This window comes from Parus major, chromosome 2 (assembly GCF_001522545.3).
Source record: "Parus major isolate Abel chromosome 2, Parus_major1.1, whole genome shotgun sequence".
NCBI lineage: Eukaryota > Metazoa > Chordata > Aves > Passeriformes > Paridae > Parus > Parus major.
This window is the reverse complement of record NC_031769.1, coordinates 75,073,852-75,101,843: the sequence shown is the minus strand read 5'-3', so window position 1 is coordinate 75,101,843 and position 27,992 is coordinate 75,073,852. Positions and strand designations below refer to the sequence as shown.

General features: G+C 37.5%; 2 protein-coding genes across 7 annotated transcripts in view; both read right to left on the bottom strand.

The window, feature by feature from the left end:
* Positions 1–27,992, bottom strand: part of CDH18 (cadherin 18) — a 1,344,136-nt gene that overhangs the window by 785,965 nt on the left and 530,179 nt on the right. The gene's annotated exons all lie outside the window — the stretch shown is intronic.
* On the bottom strand, positions 7–27,978 carry SPATA48 (spermatogenesis associated 48). Its single transcript, XM_033519313.1, is given in 9 exon segments — positions 7–118; positions 9,582–9,646; positions 10,448–10,586; positions 11,346–11,413; positions 11,848–12,031; positions 18,197–18,295; positions 18,297–18,495; positions 18,498–18,615; positions 27,940–27,978. Coding segments are annotated over 9 exon segments (1,023 nt in total).

Sequence of the window (27,992 nt, the reverse complement as noted above, 5' to 3'; positions counted from 1 at the left end):
TCATACCTACCCATGCATTCCTGCAATTACTGATGGGGCTGTTGATGGAAGATTGGAATTTGCCGGGTGAGCTGCTGATCAATGAACCTTGCCAATGTATCCAGGAATATCTGGAGTGCTAAAGGAAACAGTTAAAATGGGGATGGAGTTGGAGAAAGGGTAAATTAAATGACTATAGGCTTGAAATATGATTTATAGATAAGTTCTAGAATGGATAGGCTTTATCAAAGATAGATGGGGTAAAATCTCTTAATAATAAAATGAGAAGTGCTTAGAATGTATAAACTGTCATAGCTTCTTTAAGGTTAGATGATGATCTAAGGGATGGTCTGGGCCAAAATCTCTGGTTACACATCCTAAAGGTGAGCTCTTTGGAGAATTTTTTTTTTTCTTCAATCTGTTTAGGTTTAGTGTCTGTATAATATGCATGATTAGAAGCAACATTTAATCATAAAGAATAAATGAAGTCACAGAGTTTACATAGAGCAGAAAAAGCAAGGAAATATTCTTTTAAAATGTGATACAGATTTAAATAATATTTAGTTTCCAGCTTCAAATATGGAATTTACATAGCAGATTTTAAGCCAACAGGTGTGATTTCTCATGGGCTAAAACATAAATGATTTTCCAAATTATTCTAAGGTTCTCTAAATATCCCTCAGAATTTAAAATATAGTATTAACAACATTTCTTAGACACCAACTTAAATTCTAGTGTGAGTGCACCACTGAACTGAGATAGTATGCATCACATTTTGTTTGTTGAAAATGAAAGCTTTTTGGTAATTCTGATGCTGTTTTAATGTGAAAATGAAAATCAGAGATCATTAAAGACATGGAGTGAAAAAGCTCTACTTATCTGAAGCAGTATAAAGAAAATTTTGATAACAGTTGTTGCAAGATGAAGCAGAGATGGACAAAAATGAAAGAAAAAGTAGGTAATAATATGAATTCAGATAAATTATCCATGAGTATTAGAAATAAAACAATATAAACTCCCAATATAATACTTTTTTTTTGCAACTCAGTTTTTCAGAGAATATCAATCAATATTGTTCTGTATTGACATCTCAAAGTAGGACATTGTTGAATTATACAATTATACATAGGACACACATGAATTATGCATATGCATCCAGACCACCCATACACATGGAGGTAAAGGCTCACAATAAGCTGCTTCATCTGCTGAATCAACTAAATATTTGGGATTATACACCTTGCCTCTGTTAGTCATTTGTGGGTCTTCACACCATTTAACTGGGAGCAGTGTCTCCTTTCAAACACTTTCTGAGGTGTTCTTTGTTTCCTCTGTACTCTGTGGAAAAATAGACAGTTTCTTTAATTATAAAATGCATAGAGTTACTAACTAGTATCATGCAGCTGATGAGCTCCTTCTCCACAACTAAGTTCAGCATGGGATGCAAAATTAGACACATGTGAGAGATACATTTATCAGACTTTGTGTATCTCTGACTTTTGTAGTGGGAAATTTGACTCTGAAATTCCTCACCAGAATAGCAGAGGCAATGACAAAATGCTGTATCTACCATCCCAGTTATAACACAGGATTCTGAGTCAACTGTATTTGGCATGGGAGCATTGGTGGTGTGTGTTGTAGTTCTTGCAGACATAGTTAGCTGAAGGACCACCTAATTCTCTTAGTTTGGAGTAACCTTGCACTAACCCATACCTTCATACACTGCTACACTCCCTGTTCTAGTCTAGACTCCATGTTCTAGTCTACAATTCTCCAGAGAAAATGGATTTGTAGAATCAGTACAGAGGTTTTGTAGCACTTGGGAAGCTGTTGCCTATAGGGAATCACTAAGTAGTTGGCTGGGCAAGGAACAAATTTGCTCTCTGTCTTGACAGCAGCTGTTCAGGGTCAACAAGTGGCTTGAAAATCTTTTAGAATTAGCCAAAATGGGTTGCGTTCGAATTTGCTTTTTCATGTCAAAGTAGACAACTGTTAGGTTACGAACACAATAGGTGTCTCTGTAGAAAATTCTCTCTGTATGTAAGGATCCCAGCAAGGGACACAATGGTTATTGGGTGGTTGTGACTGTAAGCACATGAATTCATCCAAAACTGAAAATTCAACAACAGCAACAACAGAATGACTAGGTTGGAAGAGACCTCCAAGATCGTCAAGGCCAACCCATGCCCTAATACCACAGCTAGACTCTGGTACCGAGTGCTACATCCAGTCTTTTTTTAAACACACCCAGAGATGGTGACTCCACCACCTCCCCAGGCAGACCATTCCAGTATTTTATTATTCTTTCTATAAAAAACTTTTTCCTAATATCCAACCTATATTTCCCTTGGCGCAGCTTGAGACGGTGTCTTCTCATTCTGTCAGTTGCTGCCTGGAGAAAGAGACCAACCCCCACTTGAATACAACGACCTTTCAAGAAGTTGTAAAGTATATGTCATGCCATTCTGAAGGAATCAGTCAAACTGTGAACCCAGTTTTATTACCCTGGTGATAGGCTACATACCAATATACATCTGTCACATGTCATGAAATTCCAGTGATTTCCATGGAAGTATAAGGGCGTCACAAAGAGGAGTAGATGACAACAAGAAATCCTATATTAGCTCACAGCATTTTACAAGCCTATTTGAAGTTAAATCACGTAACTACTGTATAACTGTGAGGCATCTGATTGATAAAATCTTCTCACCTTTGAAACTTGCAAAAGTAGAAAAGAATACAAAAGCATCATAAATGGGCAAACATGACCCAAAAGTTGATCTGAGAAATTACTCAAGATAAAGACTTGTTCTAGACTGTCTGTTAGAAACAATTGACAGAAATTGGTACATTCATAATAAGTGGGATGAATGTAGATCTGTAAAAGAGAGCTGAACAGAAAGAAGCTAAAGGTACCAGGAAAGTAAGCAAGGTTACACTGCAGTAAAGAAGCTGCTCTCCTGGGAACCTGCAAAGAAGATGCAAAACTGTGCTGTGGTTATGTAGGTAGATGAACCAGATAGAGCAGAAGAAACTGAGGTTTAAAAAGTACCCCTTTGTGTTTTTGTGTTTTTGATTTTTTGGATCAAGATGTCTAGCTCTTGTGTGCTTTCTCTGATGAGCTGCTAACCCATGTTGTTGCTGCTGAAGGAAACAACTAAGTGCCAGCCTACTACTGGGCAACACACAAAACTCCTCTGTGGTTATACTGCCGTCATCAAGTTTTCTTTCTGTAACCATGACATCTTTCTTGTTCGTATGTCCTAGCAGCTCTTAGTCCCAACAGTAACAAATATTTAGTGTTGACAGCTGAATCTGTGCAGGCAGTAAGATTTTTCAAGTGAATTGTAGTGATTCAGAGTGCCTCTGCATTGGTGTGCCTTTGCTTTTTATGTCCAGAGAATCATAGAAACACTAAGGTTGGAAAGGACCTCTAAGATTATCAAGTTCACTGTTAACCCAGGACTGCCAAGTCCACCATTAAACCATGTCCCCAAGTGCCACATCTACACATCTTTCAAATATCTTCAGGGATGGTGACTCCACCACTTCCCTGGGCAGCCATTTTTTCTTGTCCTATTGTTTGCTACCTGGGAGAAGACACTGACCCCACCTGGCTTTTGGGTAGCTTTAGAGAGGGATAAGGTTCCCCCTAAGCCTCCTTTTCTCCAGGTTAAACAACCTCAGCTCCCTCAGCTGCTCCTCATAAGACTTGTGCTCCAGACCCTTCACCAACTCTGTTGCCCTTCTCTGGACATGCTCCAACACCTCAATGTTCTCTTGTAGTGGGGGGTCCAGAACTGGACAGGGGCTTTCAGGTGGAACTTCACCATCTTGAGATATCCTTGTACATTTTTATTTCCTGGCAATGATCAGTAAGGTCAGTGTAGACTTAATTTAGTAGGCCTTCCATACTGATATTTAGACCTATTTGAGATGCCTTAAGGCATCTCAGATAATTCCCTATAATGCAGGACTCACGGGGGATACATAATGTTGAGAAGCAGCAGCTGGAACTGATGGTCTAGAGTACCTTCAGGGCATTGGATGCCCAGGCTTGCCACATAACTTCTTCATCACCTATTTATATGGGAGTGAAATCTATATTTCCCTCAAATAATCTGTAGTTCTTGAAAGCCTTGGATCTAACACTTCAGCTTCAGCAATGGAGGTATCCAAGTTCTTCGTGCAAAAATTCCATCTAGTGGGATACCTGATAGATTCTTAGCTTAACACTTACAAGCAAAGAGTTCCTAACATCTTACTCTTTCTTATAAACACTCCTGTATAAATGCAATAGAACTAAATCACCATATGAAGTTATTATAACTCTTTTGGTTATTACTGCTATAAAATAGGCCTCTCAGATCTCACTCACACTATATAAGGCTTGCAACTGGTTTCCACCTCAAGTTCTTGTCCAGGAAGACTGACTTGTAACACATTTGTGCCCTTCTACATCCTTTTTGCCTCTGTGATCCTATTTGCCAAACAGAACAACCTGTGCTAAAATTGTCTCAGGCACAATCCTGTGTTCCTGAGTCAGGAAATTAATATACTCCCTCATATTGTGAAAGAATATACCTAAGATTACTTGTGAAGGCAAAACAAAGTGCTTAAATGCAGAGCAGAAAAATAGGACCAACATTCTGGCTGTCATTTCACACCCATCTTCCCCAGCCATCAAAGAAGGATAGGGGATGGGTACTTAAAAATGGGTTTGGGGTTCCTGAAAAGATGAAACCATCAAAATGGCAGCTCCCCCAAACATTTTGAATCATGTTGAACTGAAAAATTTTGTTTCTACAATTTCAAACAATTTTATTCTGCTTTGAAATTTTTCAGTCCCCCTTGATAGTATGAGGTAATATTTTTCAGACATCATAAAGCATTTCAAGCAATAAAATCTCATTTGGAAAATGACAAAATAGGATATTTCAACACACACTTCCCTCCACAACCCCTGAATGAGTCAAATTGGAGAACCACTGAACAGGCATATATGGTAGACAAGCTGTCAGTTTCTGAAGAAAGAATACTTTGTGAGAAAGCTCTACAGCAGTCCTTGGAAATGACTATGCAAGGTGCAAGACAGCAGAGGGTCCTGTTCCCAGCTAATTGTGGTCTGTGAAGTTTCTAATAACTTGAATTTCCAAGGGATGCATGCACATAGTTGGAAAAAGACTACACTGAAGAAATATGTGAAGACACTACAGATATACTGATGTGATAGTACCATTTTGCTCAATGTGCTTGAGAAGCCATGAATAAATGGTAGTTTCAGAAAACATCTTTGTGCAAGAACTGCAGGAGTTGAAACATCTAGGAGTTTGTCTTCTTAGCAACGGCATGTTTCCCATTTCAGTTAAGTTCTTTTGACCTGTTGTCTTCACACACACAACACCTCTGGCACTGGACAGATCACTTCAGCCTTCTTGGTCTGTACCTGTCAAAAACCAGTACTGTAACTTGTTATACCAAGGTACTGGCAGTGCATTAGTTGATGCTTCAAGAGTGCTATTACGTAACTAATACTTCGTGAAAATGCACATGCATTGTGTAAGCACTGCCCTCTACTGTGGTTTAGGAGTGCTGAGGGATGAGTATAAACTTTTGAAAATCTGATGACTGCCACATTTTTTACTGACTTTTTACATTTTTTACATTGAGAAGGCAGAGGTTTTTACCATGGAACAAGAAAACAATCACCGTCCTAACTGTTTCAGTCAAATGTCAAGAGGCAGATTCCAATAGGCACTGCAGTGAATCAGGAAGCTGTTGTGTTATAACATAAAAGACACACTAAAAAGAAAAGCACAAGTCAGATGTAGGAAATAAACCTGGATTGACACGAGCTGTTGCTGCATTCACTGGAATGCACTGAATGTGCTACACTATTACTGCATTAAGTTCTGCAAGCTCACTAAAGGTGTAAGGGAGCTCTAACAATACCAGGGAGTTATTTGTGGCTGTCAGACCAGAGCCCAGCCCCTGAATACTACAGAGGAAATCCCCATCACCAGTGTGGGAGGCTTTTTTCCATTGACCCTTAAAACACCTGCAGAATCTAAAATACCAGATAGAGCATAACCTTGTTTCAGTAGCTTGTTGGGGAAGAAGTCAACAGAGGATAAAAGCTGGTGGCTAGGGATGAAGTAGAATTATACAAAATAAAATATACATATAAAGGCTTTTAAGAAAAAAGGAACAGTGTATGACATTTTGGAAACCCATGTGATCCAATAAAAACAGTTTCTCTACAGTTTTCAAAACTGTTGAGTTCGAAATGCATTTCTAAATAAGAAAGACAATATTTCAAAGTAGTTGTTAATAACAAGAAACAATGATTTGGGTCATTACTTATTTTCACTTTTTAATAACCTGGCACCTCTCAAAAGTGCTCAGAGAATTTATCAGTCTGAGCCCTCCTGGAAGTCACTGTACGTCTGCTGCAAAATTTCCTCTGAAAACACAATGTTTTTCCAGTATTTGGACTGTCCTCTTCCTTGGTACATATGTGGGTTGGAGCAGCAGTTAGACACAGGAGATCAGATTGTGGCGTTTGGTGTTTGTGGCCAGATCTTCACAGGAGCTTAGAGATCAACATGCACCCAGAATGTGAACTCTTTCAGAATTCTGGTTTTCATGTGTGGTTGCTGAGCTATTTTTGAAAGCCTGGCTAGCTGCACAAAACTTACTCATTTAGCACTCAGTTGCTTATCTACCTAATATATGGGTATATATGACATATAACATATATATGACATATATATATATGACATATAAAGCCAAATGCTGGATTCATCTTCCACAAATAAATTAATATTATAAGGAAACCATTAACAATCAAACCATTATGAAACAAACCAAAAATAATAAAAGAAACAGACACAATTCAGAATTTAAAGTCTTGTAAAAGAAGTCCCAGAAGTCTCAGTTCTGCAAAATATGTGAACAGATTCTCAGTCCTATCCCTGCTCAGGAAATCTTGTTAAGCAGATAACTTTAACTCACTGATTCCAATGGAATTTAAACTTAATGGGTTTGAAGAAACAAGAATGCAAATATAAGAGAGTTTACAGTTAGCAGACAAGTAGAGAAGGTAGGGGGAAAAAATGAAGAAAAAGAAAGTATGCAGAAAAAAGTTGTTACATTTCAAAATACCACAAAAGCCATTTGAGTCACTGAGCAACTGTTATCCAGTATGCTTTAAAAAAAAAAATCACACAAGCAACATACACTGAAAATACAAAAAGACATCAATGCATTCAACTTGGAACCTTGTTCAGTAGTAGAATAAAAAGAAAAGTTTCAAGCTTACACCACGTGTATTCTGACAATGTGGTCCACACTGAAGCACTAGGCTGTAAAATGAGATTGTAAGTTTTATAAAAAGTTTTATGAGGTCTCTTGGTGAAAGAGGACTGCATCAGAGAGAGAGACTTTCAGAATACTGTTCCACAACAGCTTCCTGATTTTTTGACTGTCACTTTTTAAAATAATTATTTCTATGTTACCCTTGGCAAATAAATGGTAGAAGATTCCAGCTTTTAGGCATACATTGCAACATATCTGGGGATGAAAAAGAGCAACAAGTTCATTCGAAAGCAAATTCAGGAGTCCATATACAAACCATGGATATTAAGAATGATGCTATATTCCAGGGCTGGAACAGACCTCAAGAGAGTATGCTATTCAGGACTTTCCCCAAAGGCAGATTTTAATGAAAGCCTGAAAGAGAATGAGAACTGAATTGTGATCCAGGATTTTTGGTCAAGTGCAAAGATATCTGACCCAAACTGCACATCCATAGCTCTCTCTGGGCAATTTTCACTGATCATTCTAGACTGCCACAAGATTACACGCACAGTTATTAATAAGTTCATATTCATAAAGTTAGCACTTCTAGATGAATCACAACATTTATGACATGGCCTTTTATATGTGCTGAAACTTACACAGTTATTCCATATCTGAACCACTGAGGAAATATGGATAACACACGATTATGATTGCTAAATTTCCATTTTTATTTCAGTCTAAATTTTAATAACTATGACCATCACTTTGTCTTAATTAATATTATATGAAACCAAGTTTGAGCAAAAACTCTAAAAAACGAGTCTAAAAACTCTAAAAACGAGAGTTCAGTTAAAAAAATAGCACATGCTTGGGTTCAGGATATGTGAAGTTTCATTCCTAACTGTGCTACACATTCCCAGTGGGAATTTGGTGAATGATCTTACAACATTGCACCTGGATTTACATCTGTAAAACTTCCAAGTTGCATGGTAAGGACTTCAAAATATCTAGAGTGCTGGATATATGCACAGCAGGTCTTCACAATGCTGATCTTGTATTAGGGGCTTTTAGGCTCAACTACAGCATAAGTCAAGACTTTTATCTTTTTTCTAATTCCTTAAGAAAAAAGAAGAAAAGCAGAAGATGGTTTCCTGTTCTGCCAAAAGGAAGAGAGGGTGGGTACAAAGCTAACATAAAAAACATGCCCAGGTTCACCACTCTTCCTGTTTGTCTCTGCAGCTACATGACAGATGAGTCTTAGTTACTTTCAGCTTTGTTAATCATTTGAATGGCAACCACTTTCTTGCATGGTTTGGGGAAGAACAGTGTCTCACTCTGGAGTAATGCCCGGACACTGATGCTGTTGCCAAGTGCTGCAAGCAGGAAGTACTGCTGCTACTCCATGAGAGTGAAAGTGACTATTTACTAAGAGAGCTTTACTTACAAATCATATTTAGGCTTCTCAATCTAAAGTATATCTCTAACGTTTCAAGGATTTTGGTCAAGTTTAATGGCCTATACACACCTTTCCAAAACTATTTGCAAACATACAAAGTGAGAAAAACAAATTATAGGCAAAGTTTTATGCCTTCTGACTTTCTCCTTTCTTCTGCTCAAAATTACAGCAATTTTGATGTCTGACAGTCCCAGACAGATAGTAAGTGTGAAAAACTTAGTAAAATCTTCCAGATGGAATTGATTTTTTCACAAATTAGGGTTTTTTGAGCTTTTAGATGTCAGAATATTTTAAATCTCAGAGACTTTGGTCTCTTTGTTGCCAGAAATCAATGAAATCCATAGTTTCACTCATTAAAACCAGAAAAATTAGATGCAGCATTCCAGAGAAGGCAATAAAGAACCAATTGCTCAAATTTACAAATCCTCCATGATACCACATGATGAAAATAGTCCCAGATAGGATGTCTGCCTGCAGCTGAGTGCACACATCTGCTTCTCTTCTTCGAAGCTCCACCATAACAGCAGTACAATCTCGCAGAACTAACGGTTAACAATCCTGTAACTTCACTGCAATTCAGACATCTCTGTTCAGCAGTATGTTGTATTCTGTATGTGCTGTATTTTGAAAGCATATTAATTTCTCAATAAATATTTTTTAAAATTTTTGTTATAATTCAAGCAGAAAAGTTAGATGCAGGCTCTGAGAAGCTAGATGACTTGTGCAGAAGGTGAAATAAAATAATCACAATGGCGCATTATGTCATAAAATCTTGGAATTAGGCTTGTTTTCAGTAATATGGGTCAAATGTGATGACCTTACAATGATTAGCACCTCACTTTACCTGTGAACCTGCTTCTGTATGAAGAATGATGTGCTGTTCCCCACAAGGTAACAGCATGTGATACACTGCAAAAGGATATACATTTATCCTGAAACAGGTGTAAGAAACATAAATGAACAGATCTAAGTTGTAGCTCAGAAATTCTAGCTACTCACAAGACAGCTACCAGCAACTACAAGACAACTACCAGGAGTGTTTAGCAGATACTCTGACATGAGTAACATCCAGCATCAAGTCTTTTCTTCAGAATACGGAGGGCAATATTTCTACAGCTTCTGACCCTCTGCTTCACTAGTGAAAAATCCTTTCTGTACTTTCCAAATGTGAACTGAGGAAGACCATTTCAAGGAATCATGGGAAAGACTGATGCAAAGAGAAATTCTGTTTAAGTAAAAAGGACAGTTTAGTTCCTCTTTTATTATTTTAATTTGTATCATTAAACTGTTACTTTTACCATTTTCCTTTCTCAAAAGTTTGCAAATAAGCGCTTAATATCAGCTCAAGCTACTAGAGACAGGTTTAGGAATGGCTTAAAGTGAAAACCTTCAAAGTTAATGATGTAGCTAAAAGTATAGTTTTCCAATAGCATTCAGGGAGCTTTTGCACACTCAAAGGCCATCTAGTGACTAAAGTTAACATACTTTACGCATGACAATATTTAAATCATGCTACTCATCAAACATTGAACAGATCATTAATACTAAAGAACAGGAAAAAATTGAAGTATGAAAATATGGTGTAGTTTCAAAATAAACCTTTCCATTTTTTTCACCCAAGATTGGATTTTTAACAGTGTTTTCCCTTTTCCCAAATAACAAGAACTCAAAAGGCAGTATCTAAATCATAAGAAGTGAAACATAGTGCACAATGCTTGTGTAGTGAGGCTTTGAAGTTTGCATGTGGTTAAGTGGAACTAAGTCTACACCAGTGCTGTCTTCAAAATTTACTGCACCAACACAGCAGATAGAAAGTAAATAGAAGATATGTACATTATTCATAAGACAGCTGGTGGAGGGATCATTCAAGAAACCATGATAGCATTGTCTATCTATCTATCTATCTATCTATCTATCTATCTATCTATCTATCTATCTATCTATCTATCTATCTTGCTTTTCTTCCACCCTGCTGAGGTATCTGTCTCTCCCACTGTATGCCTGACTGCCCAATAACTCACCTGTCCACTGAGTTTGCCTGAGTAGACTTTCTGGATCATAGTCTGGAAAGGAGACATGTTCTTATTTTCCATCATACTTTGACCAACTTTTCTTTCTTTGTCTCAACTTAACTCTTCTTTGATTCCTATTAAGACTCCCCCATGACCTTTTACTGGACTCATTTAAAATGCTACACTCTGAGATAGGTTTGAATAGGTGAAATACAGAGTAATGCAGAGGTGATTGTTTTGGACAGACAACAAAAAACCCCTTGAGTTTGTGCATGGGTATGATTACCATGGTGTTTTCTAAATGTCATGTCTTAATGCAAACATCAGATGTATGAAATCATTGCAATCATTCCCTTTACAGGTTTCTTCTGTTCTGCTTTTTATTTTTAACTCTCTCACAGGAGAAACATGCAGGACACATTTTTGATATAGTTATTAACTGACTATCTTAACTTATCTAGTAACAGAAGGCTGCTTTCTGTAATTAACTTGTTAATTATCTCAGAAGATTAAGTCTTCTGAGATAATTAACTGTCCACAGACTTCGTAAAAGGATTGTTAAGACAACTCCAATATTCACAAAACCTGAAATTTACAAAGCACCAGAACTCTGTGGAGAGATAAAAGATCTTGTTTGAAATCTATCCCAGAGGCCTCCAGCAACCTAAAATCATAATTACATGCCTTTTGTATGCAACATTTGCTAATTAATATGACTTAATATTTTTTTCAGGCAGCAATTGCAAACCTGAATTTTAGTTTATTAAAAATAATAATTGTTACAGTTAATAATCACAAGTAAACTAACTTAATGTGAGAATTGTTAAGGTAGTGCATCATTCTTTCCAGTTTTTCATCAATATCCTTGTACTTTGTTTTCACATTCTGCATGCATGTCTTCTGTATCAATTTACAGGGAGGGCCAGGAAAGAAATATGAAACATGAAATAATATGAAGCAGTTATGAGCATGTGGTGCATTTATTATGCATTTGAGACTGTATTTACTTGAAAACATTTTTGTGGGTCTATGACCTACACAAAAATTAGGCTCCCTTTCATTAGCAAACCTAAAATCAGCAAGAAATTGTTCACTGACTTGGCTTATTTTAGGTTTGGGATTGTATCTTCTTTTTGTGAAACACTGGGAAACAGGATCAGCAAATCTCCCTCCCTCTGTTGATTTTGGAGGCTATATTTTGGAAGGAAACATATTATTCTAAGGAACTCCTTTTTAAGCTCGTCTTGGGTTGCAATGAAAGATGTAACAAAAAATATTTATTCTATTACCAGCTGTTAAAACCAGGTGTGGCACTGTTTTTTGTCTCTTCCACAACCCATCCTCCCTCCAGGGGAATATCTTCTGTTACTGGGCCATTGAGTCTCACTGCATGACTGATAAAATTACATCATCCCATTGTGAGATGCTCCACCCAGGGGGAGGAGTCAAACATTCCTACTTGAATATAATCAAAGACTTGGAACACCACAGTCAGCCTTCCTCCGCTGGATTCCCAGAGGAAGACCAGACACATCTACACCACCACTGGACCTCCAGAGGAAAACTACACCCTTCTATGGTATCATTGCTTAGACAGAACCACATCTGTCACTCCAGGAGGACTGAAGCCACCATTTAATCAGACTGCTACCAGCACCTTGACCAACAGGGTGTCAGGTTGTATTTTGACTCTGTCAGTGGGTTTATTTTTGGGAGGTGGGGGGTTGGTTTTTGTAATACTGCATTTTTATTTTTATTTTCCTAGTAAAGTACTGTTATTCTTATACCCATATTTTTGCCTGAGACCCCCTGATTTCAAAATTATAACAATTTGGGGTGTGTGTGGGGGGAGGTGTTTACATTTTTCCATTTCAGGGGAGGTTTCTGCCTTCCTTAGCAGACTTTTCAAACCATGACAAAGCTCTAGATAATTTTTTAAAAAAAAAAAAAAAAATAGAAAAAAAATTCCCATATAATCATTAATGAATGATGTTGGTAGCTAGATAATAAGGACTATGCGGTGTAGATGTAAAAAGTAACAAAAGTATAGACTTCTTTTTTAATGGGAAATGAAAAGCCTGGGATTATAGGCTGCTTGCTGTTGAACAGTAGTTATTGCACAGTTTCACAGGATTATCTTCTTTAAAATGGTCTCACTAAGTGAAAGAGGTATCTTTTCCTCCAATAAACTTACAGTAGTGAGGGAATTAATTTTGTCTGAATTTGAATAATCAGTTACGTGAGAGGAGACACGGAGACTGGACACCAGGCACATCATGCCCCTGACAGGTGATGAAGACAGATGGACAGCATGACCTTTTGGAAACTACAATTTCTCTTCATTGTCTACAGGGAAGTGTAGATGAAAGGCACAGTATGTATACAAGCTTCTAGATAATTAAAGTTCATGAGATTAATCCTATGCTGGATGCCATTAAACAGCAGAAATTATGATTGCTAGAAAATTTTTTTTTACTCCTATATATTATGCTATCTGAAGGTCCTTAGTGCAAAAATATGAAAAAATTAAGCAAAACAAAAGCAAAAACTGTGTTAAAAAGAAATGGTCGCTCAAATACTACCATGTTAGCATTTGACTTGTAGACACTGTGAATTGTTTTGACCCCTTATATTTTAAAACTGGGAGTACTGACTTTAGTGGCCCCACAACAGCTAATGCCAAATAAAACATTTTCAAATAACTCTTCCAGCTTTTATCGCTTGATTCTTCAGTTAATTAGTCCATTTATCTTTATATATGGAGGATAAATATAACCTATTGCTATTACTTCTTGTCTCTCTTTTAGCCTTTTGAAAGAAAAGGCTACAAATGACTCCCCGGAAACAACTTGTAACCAAGCATAAACCCCACCAGTTTATATTTGAGAGGACATGCATGGCAAAATAAGCAACAGAACTTGTTGAATTAACAAAGAATCATTCTGCTCTTGGGCAAGTGAAAAGCAAATGGAAAGTGAAACACGTAACTGTAAGCTTGATAAATAATCTAACCCCTAGTGAAACCACAGTTGTTTTATTCGATGACACTCAGCCTTAAAGAGATTATTTCAAGTTTTTTGCATTATTTCCAGTATGATATTACACATCTCATTGTTTTATGTGTATTTAATAGCACAGATACTTTTGAATATGCTGTAGGCCACAGAATCACAAAATAATATGAGCTGAAAGGGACCCTCAAGGATCATCAAGTCCAATTCCTGGCCCTGTACAGGACCATCCCCAAGAGTCACACCATGTGCCTGAGAGCATTGTCCAAATTCTTCTTCAAGTCTCTCACGCTGGTGCTGTGACCCCTGGGGAGCCTGTTCCAGTGCCCAATCACCCTCTGGATGAGAACCATTTTCTAATATATAACATAAACCTCTCCTGACTCAGCTTCAGGCCATTGCCTCAGATCCTGTCACTGATGACCACAGAGATCAGTGTCTGCCCCTCTTCCCCTCATGAGGAAGCTGCACACTAAAATGAGGTCTCCCCTCAGTCTCCTCCAGGCTTAACAGACCAAGTGGCCTCAGCTGCTCTTCATAAGCTTCCCCTTCAGACCCTTCACAATCTTTGCTTCCCTCCTTTGCATGGTCTCTAATAACTTAACATCTTTTTTACATTGTGGCTCCAAAAACTGCACACAGGACTCGAGGTGAGGTCACCTCTGTGCACGACAATCCCCTCCCTTGCCCTGCTGATGATAGTGTGCCTGGTGCCTCCTAAGACACGTTTGGCCCTCCTGGCTGCCAGGGCACTGCTGGCTCATGGTCAACTTTCCCTCAACCAGGACCCCCAGTTTCCTTTCCAGGGCACTACTTTCCAGCATCTCATTCCCCAGTCTGTTCATACAACCAGAGTGCAGATTCCATCACTTCACCTTGTTGAACTTAATTTGGCTGGTAATTGTCCAGACATCTAATTTGTCAAGGTCTGAATGTCTATAAGTACTTCATTTGTTGTTTTTCAAGTTGCACATTTCTTATTGCTTTACACTTTGTTGCCTCTGATTAAACTTTCTTTTTTCTATTTCTACAGGTAGTTAAAAGTTTTAACTTACTAAGTACCTAAGTACTGCCTAAGGTAATTTTCAATCAATATTTGAAATGTAGAAGAGGCTGGAATCCTATCTTGAGATACCTCTCACTCAATGTGCTGCTTAGTACTGCATTACTCCTGGATGATTATTTGTCCAGAGTAATGATTACTCTGGAGAAAATGCTTATTCCTTCAGCAGAGGAAACACTGGGAATGGAACTTCTCCTATACAAAAGCCATGGGGAATTTAATATAATGCAACCACAACTATTTTATTTTAGTAAGTTCTGCATTAAATACTTCAACTGAGCCTCTTAAAGAAACAGTAAGATCTTCACATGGATAAATGATTGGTTAGAAGATCACACATAGAAAGAAGGAATAAATGATCAGTTTTACAGGTGGATAGAGATGACTGGTAGAGAGACCTTCAGACAAACCATCTGAGCCTGGGATATTTTTGCCTAACACATTGACAAATTAGCTGTAAGTAGGGAGTTGAAATGTAAGTGATGTGTTCAAAAAGCAAATGTATATATTCATGAAGACAAATCTGTGAATCCATGACTGTTAACTAAAACACACAATCTCCTGGACATGAATCCCTGATCAACAAATCATCACATGATGGGAAAATACTTAGAGGAAGCATGATGACTTTACTAACTATCCACAATCTTGGATGAAATGCTGGACTACATGGGCTTTTGGAGAAATCCAAAAACCTACTAGCAGCATGAGTAAACTGCTTATTTCTTTTAAAAATTGTTATGACCAAGTCTGTAAGTTAACTCTATAGAATTTCCTATTTCCCATTTCTCAGCTTTGGAAAAAACTGTCTTCAGTTGTGCTAGCTTCCAGCAGGGGCAAGAAATCACCTATTTTCTTTATCAGACTTGTCAGATAACCTAGTTTGTTCTGCAATCCCCATAACCTCTGCATAAAGGCATCCAAATAGAATAATATTTACAAACTGGTAAATATTTATTCACCACCAGGTCCCCAGTACAAATACACCTGTATGGTCAAATTCTGAGGTCATCCTCCTAACCACTGCAACGAAGACTTGAGACCACAGAGAAAAGGATATAAAATTCTGTTGTCATATGAATGAGAGAAGGGCACTCTACAGGCAAACACTCTGAAGGCCTGGTCTTCTAGCATGGAGCAGCTCCCCTATACAGACTAAGAATACATGGAGAATAGCTTCTCATCTGTTGTCCTTTTTCTGATTCTTCAGTCTTAGAATGGCTTTCATCATCAGCTTCTCACATTTGCTTTGCTATTACAGAGCTTCACAGAGTTTGCTTTGCTCAGTAGATGAAAAAGACTGCTAGAGAAGTTCAAAGTTGTGGGCTGCCAAAGCCATAGTGCTACATCTTCTCACAATAGAGAAGTTCCTCTCTGCTGCAGTTGTTTTATATACCACAGCTCAACTGTCTCAAAGGCTGCTTCTGTCTCTTTTTTTTTTTTTGCGTTCATCCCAGACACAGTGGAGAAAGTGAGTGTAGAATTTGCTTGCAAATTGCCTGATTTATCTCTCTTTCAACACAGCTTCCCCACTTAGCTGTGGAATGTCTTGGGACTGATATCTAGAAAGGTTAGCAATTTACATCACATGCCTGGGGGCTGGTAGTTGGGCTCTGAATCATACAACTAAAATTTGGAATTTGTTTCTGCAGTCTCATTAAAAATAGTACCTAAAAACTCATCTACTCTTCATATCAATATTTACACATTTGTAGTTAATACCTCAGCATCACAGTAGAACTTGTAAATGCAAGGTCTGGGAGAACACACACCACTTCCTTAAGAAATTTATGCTGCACTATATCTGTGTCAAGATTTGTCCCTGAGTTCAGTTTGACTTTCCCTGACAATTTCAGCAGAGTCAGCATTTTAGTCTAATAGTGAACTTTCCTGAACAAAATAAAATCAGAATGCCATCAGACAGTTTCTATCTGCCTCCTGGAACTACTGTACATTTCAGAGCACTTTCTTGACTGTAACCCAGATTTCTGACTTGATGGCATTCAGTTTCAGATTTTGTCTGTGTTCATTTCAGGTGTGTCTCTATGCACCATAGTATGTCTCTCTCTGCCTGCTTTTCTTTGCATTGGAAAAATCAATGGGCAGATAAAATTGTTTATCTCAAATCTTCCTTCCCCTTCACTTTTCCACAGGCTTGCAGAAAAAGACTAGCTGAACATTTCTGTCTGATGTCTGAGGTCTAATTTTCATATGCAAATGAAAAAAACAGCAAAAAATGAGAAATAAGAGTGAAAATTACATGGTATAGGCAAGAAAAAAGAAGGAAAATGATATAGTTTATTTCTTATCCCTTGTGGTTTCTTGGGTTCCTTACAGTTCTTTTATATGGCTGTAGTAAGCAAGAAGTGATTTAAAATGCAAAGTTTGAAGACAGAAAGCAGGAACCAAAACCACTGTCAGAATTTATGACACTTAGAGACTTTTTGGTAACAATAACATGTATATAGTCTTGCTTACTGTGCAGTAACTGCGCTACATCATAGCAAAATGGAACTAGGAGTTTATTTACATTTCTCTATCATGTTCTAAGAAATGTCTCCATCTATGAGCATGTAGCGTGAGATACAATGAAATTTTATTCTATTTATTTCTCTATGAAAGTCACTGAAATTAGCTTCAAACATATTGTTTATTGTTAATTATATCTATCCTTACAAGCACTGGGCAGGTATTTATGCTTTCCACAATTTTTATTAGAAAATTCTGAAACCATCAAGCTAATTGTACTTTATGTTATAAGGAGTGAATTTTCATTTTGGTGCTGCAATCACTACAAAATTATCAGACTCACATTTATGTGCAAGACACTAATATAAAATAAGAGGATAATGTGGTACTTTGACCAATATGTGATGGCAGTCTTCAAGAACTTCTGTTCTCTGATCAACTAGACACTGGAACAGGTCTCTAAATATGTTGCACTGCAACTTGTCAGGAAATACTAATATACACAGAAATATCCAGGGGATTTCCTGACTTTGGAGTGATTTGGGTTTCTTGGTTTGCATTAAAATCGGTGTTCATTAGAACAATGGTAAATAACTTCACATTTTACATAAATAGATTGAAAAAAAACAAACACATTAATTACCTTCAAAGTTGGTTTTGGGTTTTTTAGCATTAGAATTCTCATTAGAATTTGCTGACTGGTACCTCTTTGCTACAGCAGGAACAATGAATCATACAAACACTCTATTGAAGTTGTTATATTCAGTTCAAATATCCAGGACAAATGTATTTTATAAGATTGTTCCTTTAGGACCCTGGGGGATGGAATTCAGAAACTCATTTTATTTATTTGTTAAGCACCTCCTAAATTTCTTCAATGATTAAAAAAATTAGTTTACTTTACCTCTGAGTCATACCTTGAACTTCCACCTTCTGTCCTGGCTGTTTTCCTCCAGGAGGTCTCGCATGGTCAGGCTGCGCTCTCTCACCTGCGATGGGGACACTGGTAAGGTTTCCTCTCGCTGTAATCTGCCAGGGATTCAATAGTTTTTCCAACACTGGGCTGCTGTTCAGCACCTGCTGCTGGACTCAGAAAACCTGAGAAGGGATATATTAAAAGCACAATATCCTGGAGTGGAAATAAAGGGTAATTTTCCCCTATTGGAGGGGTGAATAGATATAATTTAAGGAAATAATTACTGTTTTCTCTTCAAAGCTGGCAAAACCATGATTACTCTCAAGGCTCCTCATAAAAGCCATACACATCTTCTTCAACAGACTTGGATATCGTTGGTAAACTGGTTCAACTGACAAGGCAGTTGACTTTTAAAAAGCACTTGTCTGCCTTTCAGGTCCATCAGAAAACAGTCATTCTCTTCTATTGTCCTTGTGTGGCAGTAAACTTAAAAGATGAAATTTGCTCCTGTTTCTCCAAGATTCTGAAGTCCCAGTCTATAAATCACAGTAAGAGTAGAGGTAATAGTCCAGAAAAAGCAGTGCATAGAAGAGCATGGCAGTGTTTAAGTACTGAATTCTTTCCTAAGAAGAGATTTATCAAGTATGGCCATTGCATACTCAAATTTTTTCTGTTGCTTAGTAATTAGGGAGAGCACCTCTTAATAAAATTTCTCCTGGTGCGAAACTTAGTTCATGCCTACCATTGTAATGCAGCCCTTCAAGAGGACACACATAGCAAGTTGTAGGGAGAGCTATTTTAGTAGTAGTAGTGAGAATATTTTATATGCAGTGTGGGCACTGTATGGCTAAGCCAACACACTGAAAACACAGAACTCTGTCTGATAACATAATTCTATCATAACTCTACATTTACCTGAATGAAAACAAACTTAAAACTTAACTTCTACCAGTAACAAGCCTTTAAAATGCCATACTGGTGTCTATATTTACTGACTCTCAGTAATTTCCATATCAAATATAATGTTTCACACTAGTAATTACATTCAGTGGTGCAGGTTGACTTTCTCCTCTCTAACTTCTTGCCTTCTCCTGGAAAGTTTTAGAAAGAGATGACAGGAGAGGTAAAGACATGGAACCCAGGTAAGGCACAGGATGGAAGACATTACAAGGATGACCCTTGTTTTGTTGCATTCATCTTGTAGAATGAAATGCAATTTAAACTGTCTTGGATTTTATTGACAGGGATTCTATCCTGTTTATCCTGGTAAGTAAATTTGCCAGGGAAGGCTGAGTGTCTACTGTCAACATTTTGAAGTGATCCATGCCTAAAGAAGCACATGGATGAATTGGTTTAGTGTCCAGGCTAGTCCTCTCTGCTACATTTGCCTTTTACTTTGCTTCAGGATTTCTGTGGATCATTCTTGATTCTTTGACAAAAACAACTGCTTTAATTCTCTGGAAAAGTAACAATATACCAAATCTTCCAACAAAACTATATTTTTCTGGCAGAAAATTTATTTGCTTCCCAGAGAATTCCTTGTGTCTCACCCCTCTACTCCTTCCCTCCATCTTTCAGAAAATCCCTTTTCTACTGCAGCACAGATTCTAAATACTCGAATGCCACTGGAGCATGCAAATGCCCTCGGATTCCAGACACTTTGTCTTTCTGTAGTAGTGCAGTAAAGACGGAGCAGCAGAGCTATGGATGCCCACGACAGTGTTTGGTTTAGTCCTTTAGGTCCTTGGCTCTGCAGCCAGAACTTCAGCGGTTTTTATCTTTTTAAGGAAGAACTGCAGTGAGCACGATGCCGGTTCCCCGTGTCTCTGGCCGGGCACAGTCCGCGCTGCCGCAAACCTGGCTGCTTCAGAGGAGCTCTCCCTGGAGCGGGGATGGGCTGGGATTAGTTAATCAAACACACCGACAGGACGATTTCGGATGGCACCGCGGCGGCAGCAGTAGCAGATGTTTCCCCAGGGTTTGAGGATGTGAAAGCCTACTCCCCTCCCTTCCCTGCTTTCCCCAGAGGTGCAAGCGCTGAGCTGGGCGCTGCGGCCGGGAAAGCCCCACGGCCGCCTCTGCTCGGGCAGCTCCAGGGCAGAGAAGGACGATGTGCCCAGAGGTGCCTGGCGGGGGCACCCTCTCCTCCTCCTCCTCTTCCTCCTGCCCACCCTCCTTCGGCCAACACACGCCACCTGTTCCAATGCCTGACAGCCCCTTTCAGTGAAGAGATTTTTTTCTTATCATCCAGTCTGAACCTCCCCTGGTGCAGCTTGAGGCCATTTCCTCTGGTCCTGTCGCTGGTTACTTGGGAGCACCCTCTTCGCAGCGTGGTAGTTTTTTGTGTTGCCGTCTGGGACATGCTGTTCCATAATGCAGGAGCTTTCCCCTGTGCGTTTTGTTTTGCACCTGCCAGCGCCTTACCCATGTGCACTCACCCAGTGGAACTGAAATTCCTTTCCATCTATGAATTTGCAGATGGATGCAGGAAAGCTAACGGATTATCTAATTTGATTTTTTCCTCCCACAAAAATGAGCAGAGAGTACTGGAGAGAGGGGTGTTTCACCTTCCCATACGCCAAAAAAGTTGAATGCCAGGGTGGGGATAGTGGGGTTTCGAAATTTGAACATAGTAAATTGTTTAAGCTTTCTGGTAGTATTAAACTAGGTTATTTAATTGCTGTACATACATGCTGGATCTTCTATGGTCTGGTTGTGATCAAAGATGAAATTCAAAGTTCTACTCTGACAAAAAAGGGAAACCCATAGGCAGTATTTTAGTACATAGTCACTAAAATATCAGTGTATTTCTTTGGTTTGAGTAGGCATAATAGACATTGTCTGCTCGAAAAAAGACACTTCAATTTTATTGCATTGGAGTGTTATTTGTACAATCTGAGTTTCAGACTAATGTAAAGAATGTGAGACTTTTCATTTTGGTTTATTGTTGGGTTTTTATTGTTGTTTTTGTTTGTTTTCTTGAGGTTTTATTACTTATTAATTAATACTTATTAATACTTATTGACCATTTTGGCATTATATTTTACTTTACATTAATGAAACTTTTTAGTTTAATTACAATGTGGAGCATATTTCTTGAAGTGTCTTAATTATTTTTGAGTTTTCTGAGTCATCTGAAAGAAGCTTCCATCTCACTAAAAAGATACTGAATTTTTAACTTTAGTGTGCTATATGATAAAGAATTTTCTTTTTGAACTTAGAAAACACATGAGTAGTATAGTTGTCAGAAATAAAATATAAAGATTCATTTTCAAAACATAATATAGATTGTGTCTTGCAGACTTTTTGTCTAAAGGGTTGCACTTAAATGAGAATAGAAACTGAAATTATTTCTCCTATATGACTTTAAAATTATGAGTAATAGAAATGGTAATATTTCTGCACGGTACTTACCATGAATAGGCAGTTTAGAAGTGCCACCTGTTGTCGCCTTGAAAATTAAACCTTCTGATCTTGTTTTCATAGTTTCGAGCCACTTTCCCAGGAAAGTAACTATAAACACAGATGTGTATACATTCTTTCTAAGAAATGTCTTTTGATGGACGTTTCGCACGACCAGTGTGATTGGGAAGGTGGTAACCTGACTATCCAATCCCTGGTCATTGTTGAGAATCTATAAACACTGGAGCCACAAAACTAAAATCATCCTTTTCCTCATCATACACTGAACTGTGTCCGTGTGAATCATTCTGTGTCCTACAGTGACAACCCATCATTAAAATACTTGGATTTAGAAAACCATTTGACTATTAGCATGATTGAGAAAAATAATTTAAGTAAAAAGAGTTGCTATTTATATAATCTTTTGGTACAGAAATCTCTTTACAAAAACTGTCTCAAAATATAATTACTTTTAAAAAATGTTTAGAAGTTGCCATGATTTAAATATTTTCCTATCTCTTTACAGAATTTTCATTTCTAAATAAAGTTATTGAAACTATACCAATTAAACATTATAATAATACAACAATTTATTAATTAATAATTTAAGGCTCATTCTAAACTGCTCATGACCAATACAAGATTCAGACTTAATTTAATTTTCTGATAAATTAATGTGAAGAAACTTGATTTTGCAACTCTAATGCTGATTTTAAGGCTGAAAGATTCAGAAAAAAATATTTTATGAAATAGTAGATGCAACTGATGTGAAACTTTAAGGGAGTGAATGGCATTTCCTTTGAACTCAGTGGGCATAGGAATATTGTTAATTTGATCTAATATATCCTGGTTCCTCCTTTGGACAAAAAGTGGGAAGAGACCTCTCTTTACCTGAGTCTATTGTATCTTTCTCCTCAGGCTGGAGCAGGAAGGTTTGTTTTCCTATGTGGGAACAATCCACCTACTAATTCTCATCTTGAACCGAGACATTTTTCCAATAGGCAGAACCCCTTAGAAATACAAGAGCTCAATTTCTCTGTGCTTAAGTAGTATCTGCACTGCTGCTCAAGTAGATTTTAAATGCACTGAGCAGGATCTAAATATATTACACTTGAATTTAACTCATTGCAGGATCTTTTGCCCTGTTTATGTAAAGCTGTTGAATTAGCTCAGTCTAATTTTAAAGCTGAGCAAGGAATCCTAAAACAACAGATAATTTATATGTCAAATGCACTTTCTGAGTGCATGGTCATATAAAATGGGAAGGTTTAAACTACCCAGGACTTGGGAGTGAATTGCCCCAAACTTCTATGTGTCTGATAGTGATGTAAACTACTTTTCTTCATTTGTGTTCTTCTGCAAAAGGAACTTTGTATAATGTTAATACTTTGTATAATGCCTATAAAAAATACAAGCCAGTGGGGAATCAGATGCTATGTATTTCTAGTGTATTTGGATGATTAAAAAACTAAATTAGGGAGTTAATGCAGAAATTAATTTATTTTTTCTCAGAAAGTACTGAAACAATGGATTTTTCTCACTGCTTGTTAAGGATGGAGATGGAAAAATATATTTAATTACTTTAAAATGTGATTAAAGCAGTTCCCTCATACTTCATTTTGTGTGGCTCTTTCTGTGTGACTTACTGATTTCTTGATAATTTTTTTTTTTTCCTATAAAATGGGTGTCTTTAACCTGGCCACACACACTCTTTAAATAGAGAGAAGGAATGGGAAAATTGTTTACACTTGACACTGCTGCAGAACATACTATTTCAATTCCAAAGGATTTCCAGAAAGAAATCTAAAAAAAGGTTTTGAAAAAATTTTGAAAGACTGTCTCAAATGTGAGGAAAGGAGTGTTTGAGAGTTGTAGTTCATCTGTGGACAGGAAGATTTGAGGAGTGAAATGGCTGATAAGCAAGTGAAATGTGTATGCACATGAAAGACCATTTAAAGTGACTTTCTCACAATATAGCATTCAAGATACTAAGAAAGTAAAATCCAGAAATACAGTATCTTCCTTTGGTAACTGCATTGCTCTCACTTTTTCAAGTTCTTTTTAAATAAACAGTTAAAGAGCTCCATCTTCGGGTTTAAGGTGTTATTGTAAAAAAAAAAAATATTTCTTTTTGCATTAAGTAGTACCTAAACCTCCTACAAGTTATGTAATGTACATCTTCTCATACCTTGTCAGTTTTCAGTGCTTAACATTTCTAGATACATTTGTTCCATTGCATTTTGATAAATTTTTAATACTCACTTTTTAATATCATTATTTTCAGTTTTTTCTTTCATTAACTTATTCAGTTTTGCTGGATTATAGTTTTCCCTTTCAATTATGATACATAAATCAGCTTGACAGTTCATAAAATATTTATGGACCATGACAGAAAATAATGGCAGATGGAATTTTAAAACAGGCTGTTTTTCAGGTAGGCTTTATTATGTTTTTGAAATTAGTATGCTTTTATTAAAATGAGAACATATGCTGGATGATTTTTGTCAATGGGGAATCTGTTCACATTCTTTTGGGAGCAGAATTTTAATGAAACATTAATTTTTTTTCTGCCAGTGCAGCAAAGTTCTAAAACACTTAAATATTACAGTGAAAAAAAAAATCTATTTTATTTTTCAATAAAAAGCCTCTAATTATTTCAGAAAGTCTTTGGGGAAAATAAAGTTATTTGAAAAATTTTGCTCCTCAAAGCTGTGAAAGTGGTACATAAGAAAAATATGTTGTTAAGTAATTTAAACTGTTAATCACAGAAATCCATCACCTATGAGATACTCTTATCAGTATCTTCTGTACCTTTTTTTTCTTTTCTCCTCAAATAAAGTTTTATTTCTTCCCACTTTCTATTTTCTTTCTAAGTATCTTCTGCTGATATTCTGATGTAACAAGTACAGGCAGTCCTTTTAATTTACCCTGTCTTGTCCTTAGAGCCAGAGAGTTTGCCTTGCTTCTGTTTTTCATACCAACACTGTAGAGAAGCACGATTGCAATTTTTGTAATAGGGGTGACTTGATTATTACCCATTATTGCTTAAACTATTGCTTAAATCCAGATAAATCAAACTCATGTTGTAATTCGACCCCATATTTCTTCTTCTCCCCAGCAAATATCTCAGTCTATATCCAGTTTGTGTGATTATTTATTGTTGCTTTTAGTTTTTGACTACTGAATCTAAATTAGCAATAAGCACCAATCTGGTGTCACATAACCTGCCTTCATAAAATAATTGTACTGATGATATGTACAGTATTTTATTGTTGCCTTTTCTATTTGAGAGTTTCTCCTCCATTGTTATTTACTTTTATTCCCAGATTTCTCCAAATTAATTAGAAATCACAATGCCTTAACTCCCTGTAACTCACATTCTTTCCAATCAGAAGGTGGAGACAAAGAACACAAAATGCTGAGAGGCTGAAAGCTGTCCTTTTCTTCCTGCTGGCTTCAGTTCTGTACCTCAGAAAACTCTCAGAGAACCTCAGGTCTGACTTGTACTAGAATACCACCTGAATGAAACTTCAGTTTTCTTCTGGAAGCCTTGAACATCTTGCAAATCTCTGCAACCTTAATGAACGTTTTTAATTTCTATTTAAAATAAATGCAAATTACAGAAGAAATAAAATACCTCATATTTTATCTCATGAAGAAATTAAGAAGGTCACAGTCATGACAGAACCCAAATTCATTGCTTCATTGATGGTTGATGTATATATCTATTGACCTGCTGACTGAGGGTATTGTAACAAGGCAGCTAAATTTTATCCACCTTTTGGAAAGTGCTTATTCCCCTTTTCCTTATTATTGACAGCCTTAATTTAAAATGTGTTTATATTTAATAATATTTATTATTAAAAATTAAATATTTAAATAAATACATTTAAATTAAATATTTAAAACTAAATTTAAGTGTGTGAAAAATGAGGTTCACTCTCCTGGTAAAATTTGAAAGTTTAATAAAGGACAATAGGAAAAAATAAAGCGAAGTTTAGTGGCTGGGTGCTTGGCGATCTGCCAAGAGCACACCTGCTATTTTGGAGACACCCTTTAGATACCTTTTCTACTGCATCAGACTATTGCATATTCATAAAAAATTATGCATACTTAAACTTTTGCCCAAACTAGTCTACATGTTCCAAGAACTGTTTAGCGTGGCTCCTCCTTGAGCCCATGTTTTTAGAGCATGTGCATTTCATGGTCGTAGTTTTCTCTGCTCTTACTATGACCTCCAGCTTGGGTTTTGGTCCATTCTTTCTACAGATGGTAAGTGCTGGGAGTTGGCATATCAGTAGCAGGGGTCTTCATCTACATCACTGCATGTTATCCCAACCAAGCAAGCAGCTCAATTACCACAAGTATAACTGTATCAGCTATTTCACTAATATGTCTAATCAGAAATAAAAACTTTATGGCAAAGTTACTTTAATGTTATACATATACCATCCATTTTAATACTTGCAAAAAACCAATATTATAATATGTATTCATAACAAACTATTTTGAATGAGGATGCTTTTTTTGGTATTAAGCCTTTGGCATTGTTTTTTGTTGCCGTAATGAGTCACGATTGTAAAGATATTAAACAGATATTAACTGAATACTCATTGAAGAAAAAAACTATTAAACAGCAGAGAGCTGTTTAATAGTTAGCATAGCTTAAACAAGCTATGCTGATTGATTTTTCTTATAAATTAAGTAGTTGTATTGATGTCATTGTTCTGTTTTCCAGGTTCAGCTCTTAAAGAGTTTTTAAGTGTGGCACCAAGACAAAACAGCTTAAAATAGTGGGATATGTTTTATTTCCACTGTTTTTCTCTAAATACAAAGTAACAAATTCAGTGAAAATATTTTTCAAAGAAAAGGCTCTTCTTTTTCAAATCCCTTGTTACTGAATGGTTTTAAATTATTTTAAATGTTCTTATTAATTACAATTCTGGACTGGCTGATGTATGCTTATGTTGGAGGTTGGGTTTCTTTCTTTTGTACTTATGGAATTTTTCCCATAAGTTGCTAGGAAACTAACTATTGGGAAATTATGGGTACTTAAGAAAAACAAGAGTGGCCAAACTCAGGGGACAGGATACCTGGAGATTTGGACAGGCAAAACGATAGGGGTAGGGGAGCTGCGGGGGAGCTCTTGCTTTGGGTTTCAAGGAGGATAGGCAATTTGCTGCTTAGGGCAAAGAGCCACCAGAGCCCAGTCCTGTACTGCCTCATCCTTTCAGTGGGTGAGCCTTTGCTCATAAGAGCTGCATTGTACTGAGACCTTATTAACATCTACCTCATTAAACGAGGGACATATCCTTGTCTGATCGGGTGCCTGGATCTTGGGCTCACCCCTCTCTGCCCTGCTGGGAGCTGGGCTGCCACTATTCTGTCCCCATTGCTCTTTGGCGCTGCTCCAAGCTTTGGCTGCATTGCTGATATGTGGAAAGAAAACTCTGTAACCCACAGAGTACGTTATAAGAGTAGGTATGTATTTATTCAGCACTGAGGTACATGAGGGTTAGCTCCTCCAAAATCATGCACACCCTGGAGACTTGCCCTTCTCTTTTTTATTCTTTACAAACTAGGGTTACACAATATGCCTAATACATATTCATTTTTCTAACCCTGCCTGTCCCCACTTCATATTAAAATTAGCTCCACGCCTCTTTGCAACTGCACATTGCTCCTTGTTGGTCACTCTGGTGGTCATCTGGGGGTCTTTGGGGCTGAAGTAAGCAATCTTCCTCTCAGTTGAACTTTCCACCTTGTCTCCTTGTGAATGCTCCTTTTTAGTCCTTTGACAATCTTTCGGACTTTGATACCATTTCTCCTGGCTTAGGGGGTCCAAAGAATCCCCTGGTCCTGTGCTGCCTTTGTCCTTACATCCTGTTTGTGTATTCTAGCTGTTTATCTTACCTTGTGGCTTTGTTCTCTTCCTGTTCTTGTGGGAGCAGTAAGTATTTCATACAGTTTTGTCAGCCTCCCCTGCCCTTTTAGTAGAAGTATTTCTTGATGCTTAATTCCTAATTTTTAATTTCTTTGTTTCACTGCAGCCCCACACCTCCTGCCTGCTGAGACTTCCCGCGGTTCCAGCCACAGCTCTGGAACTTCTGATATATCTTGCTGCCACCCCGGGATTTATGCTCATTCCTGCCAGCCCAGCTTGCTGTTTCCGTAAGTCCTGCTGGAACACCGGGATCGACTGTCCCAGGGGGGTTTGTAAAGCAAAGCCTCTCTCCCACCCCTTCCTGTCTCGGACAAAGCCACCATTACCGCGTGCTCCCCACGCCCACGCCACAGCGGCCCCTGCAGCCACGGCGGAATCAACGCACCTCCTGTCCCCCGGGAGCAGCAGCGCCCCTGCTGGCCATGCCCGGAACTGCAC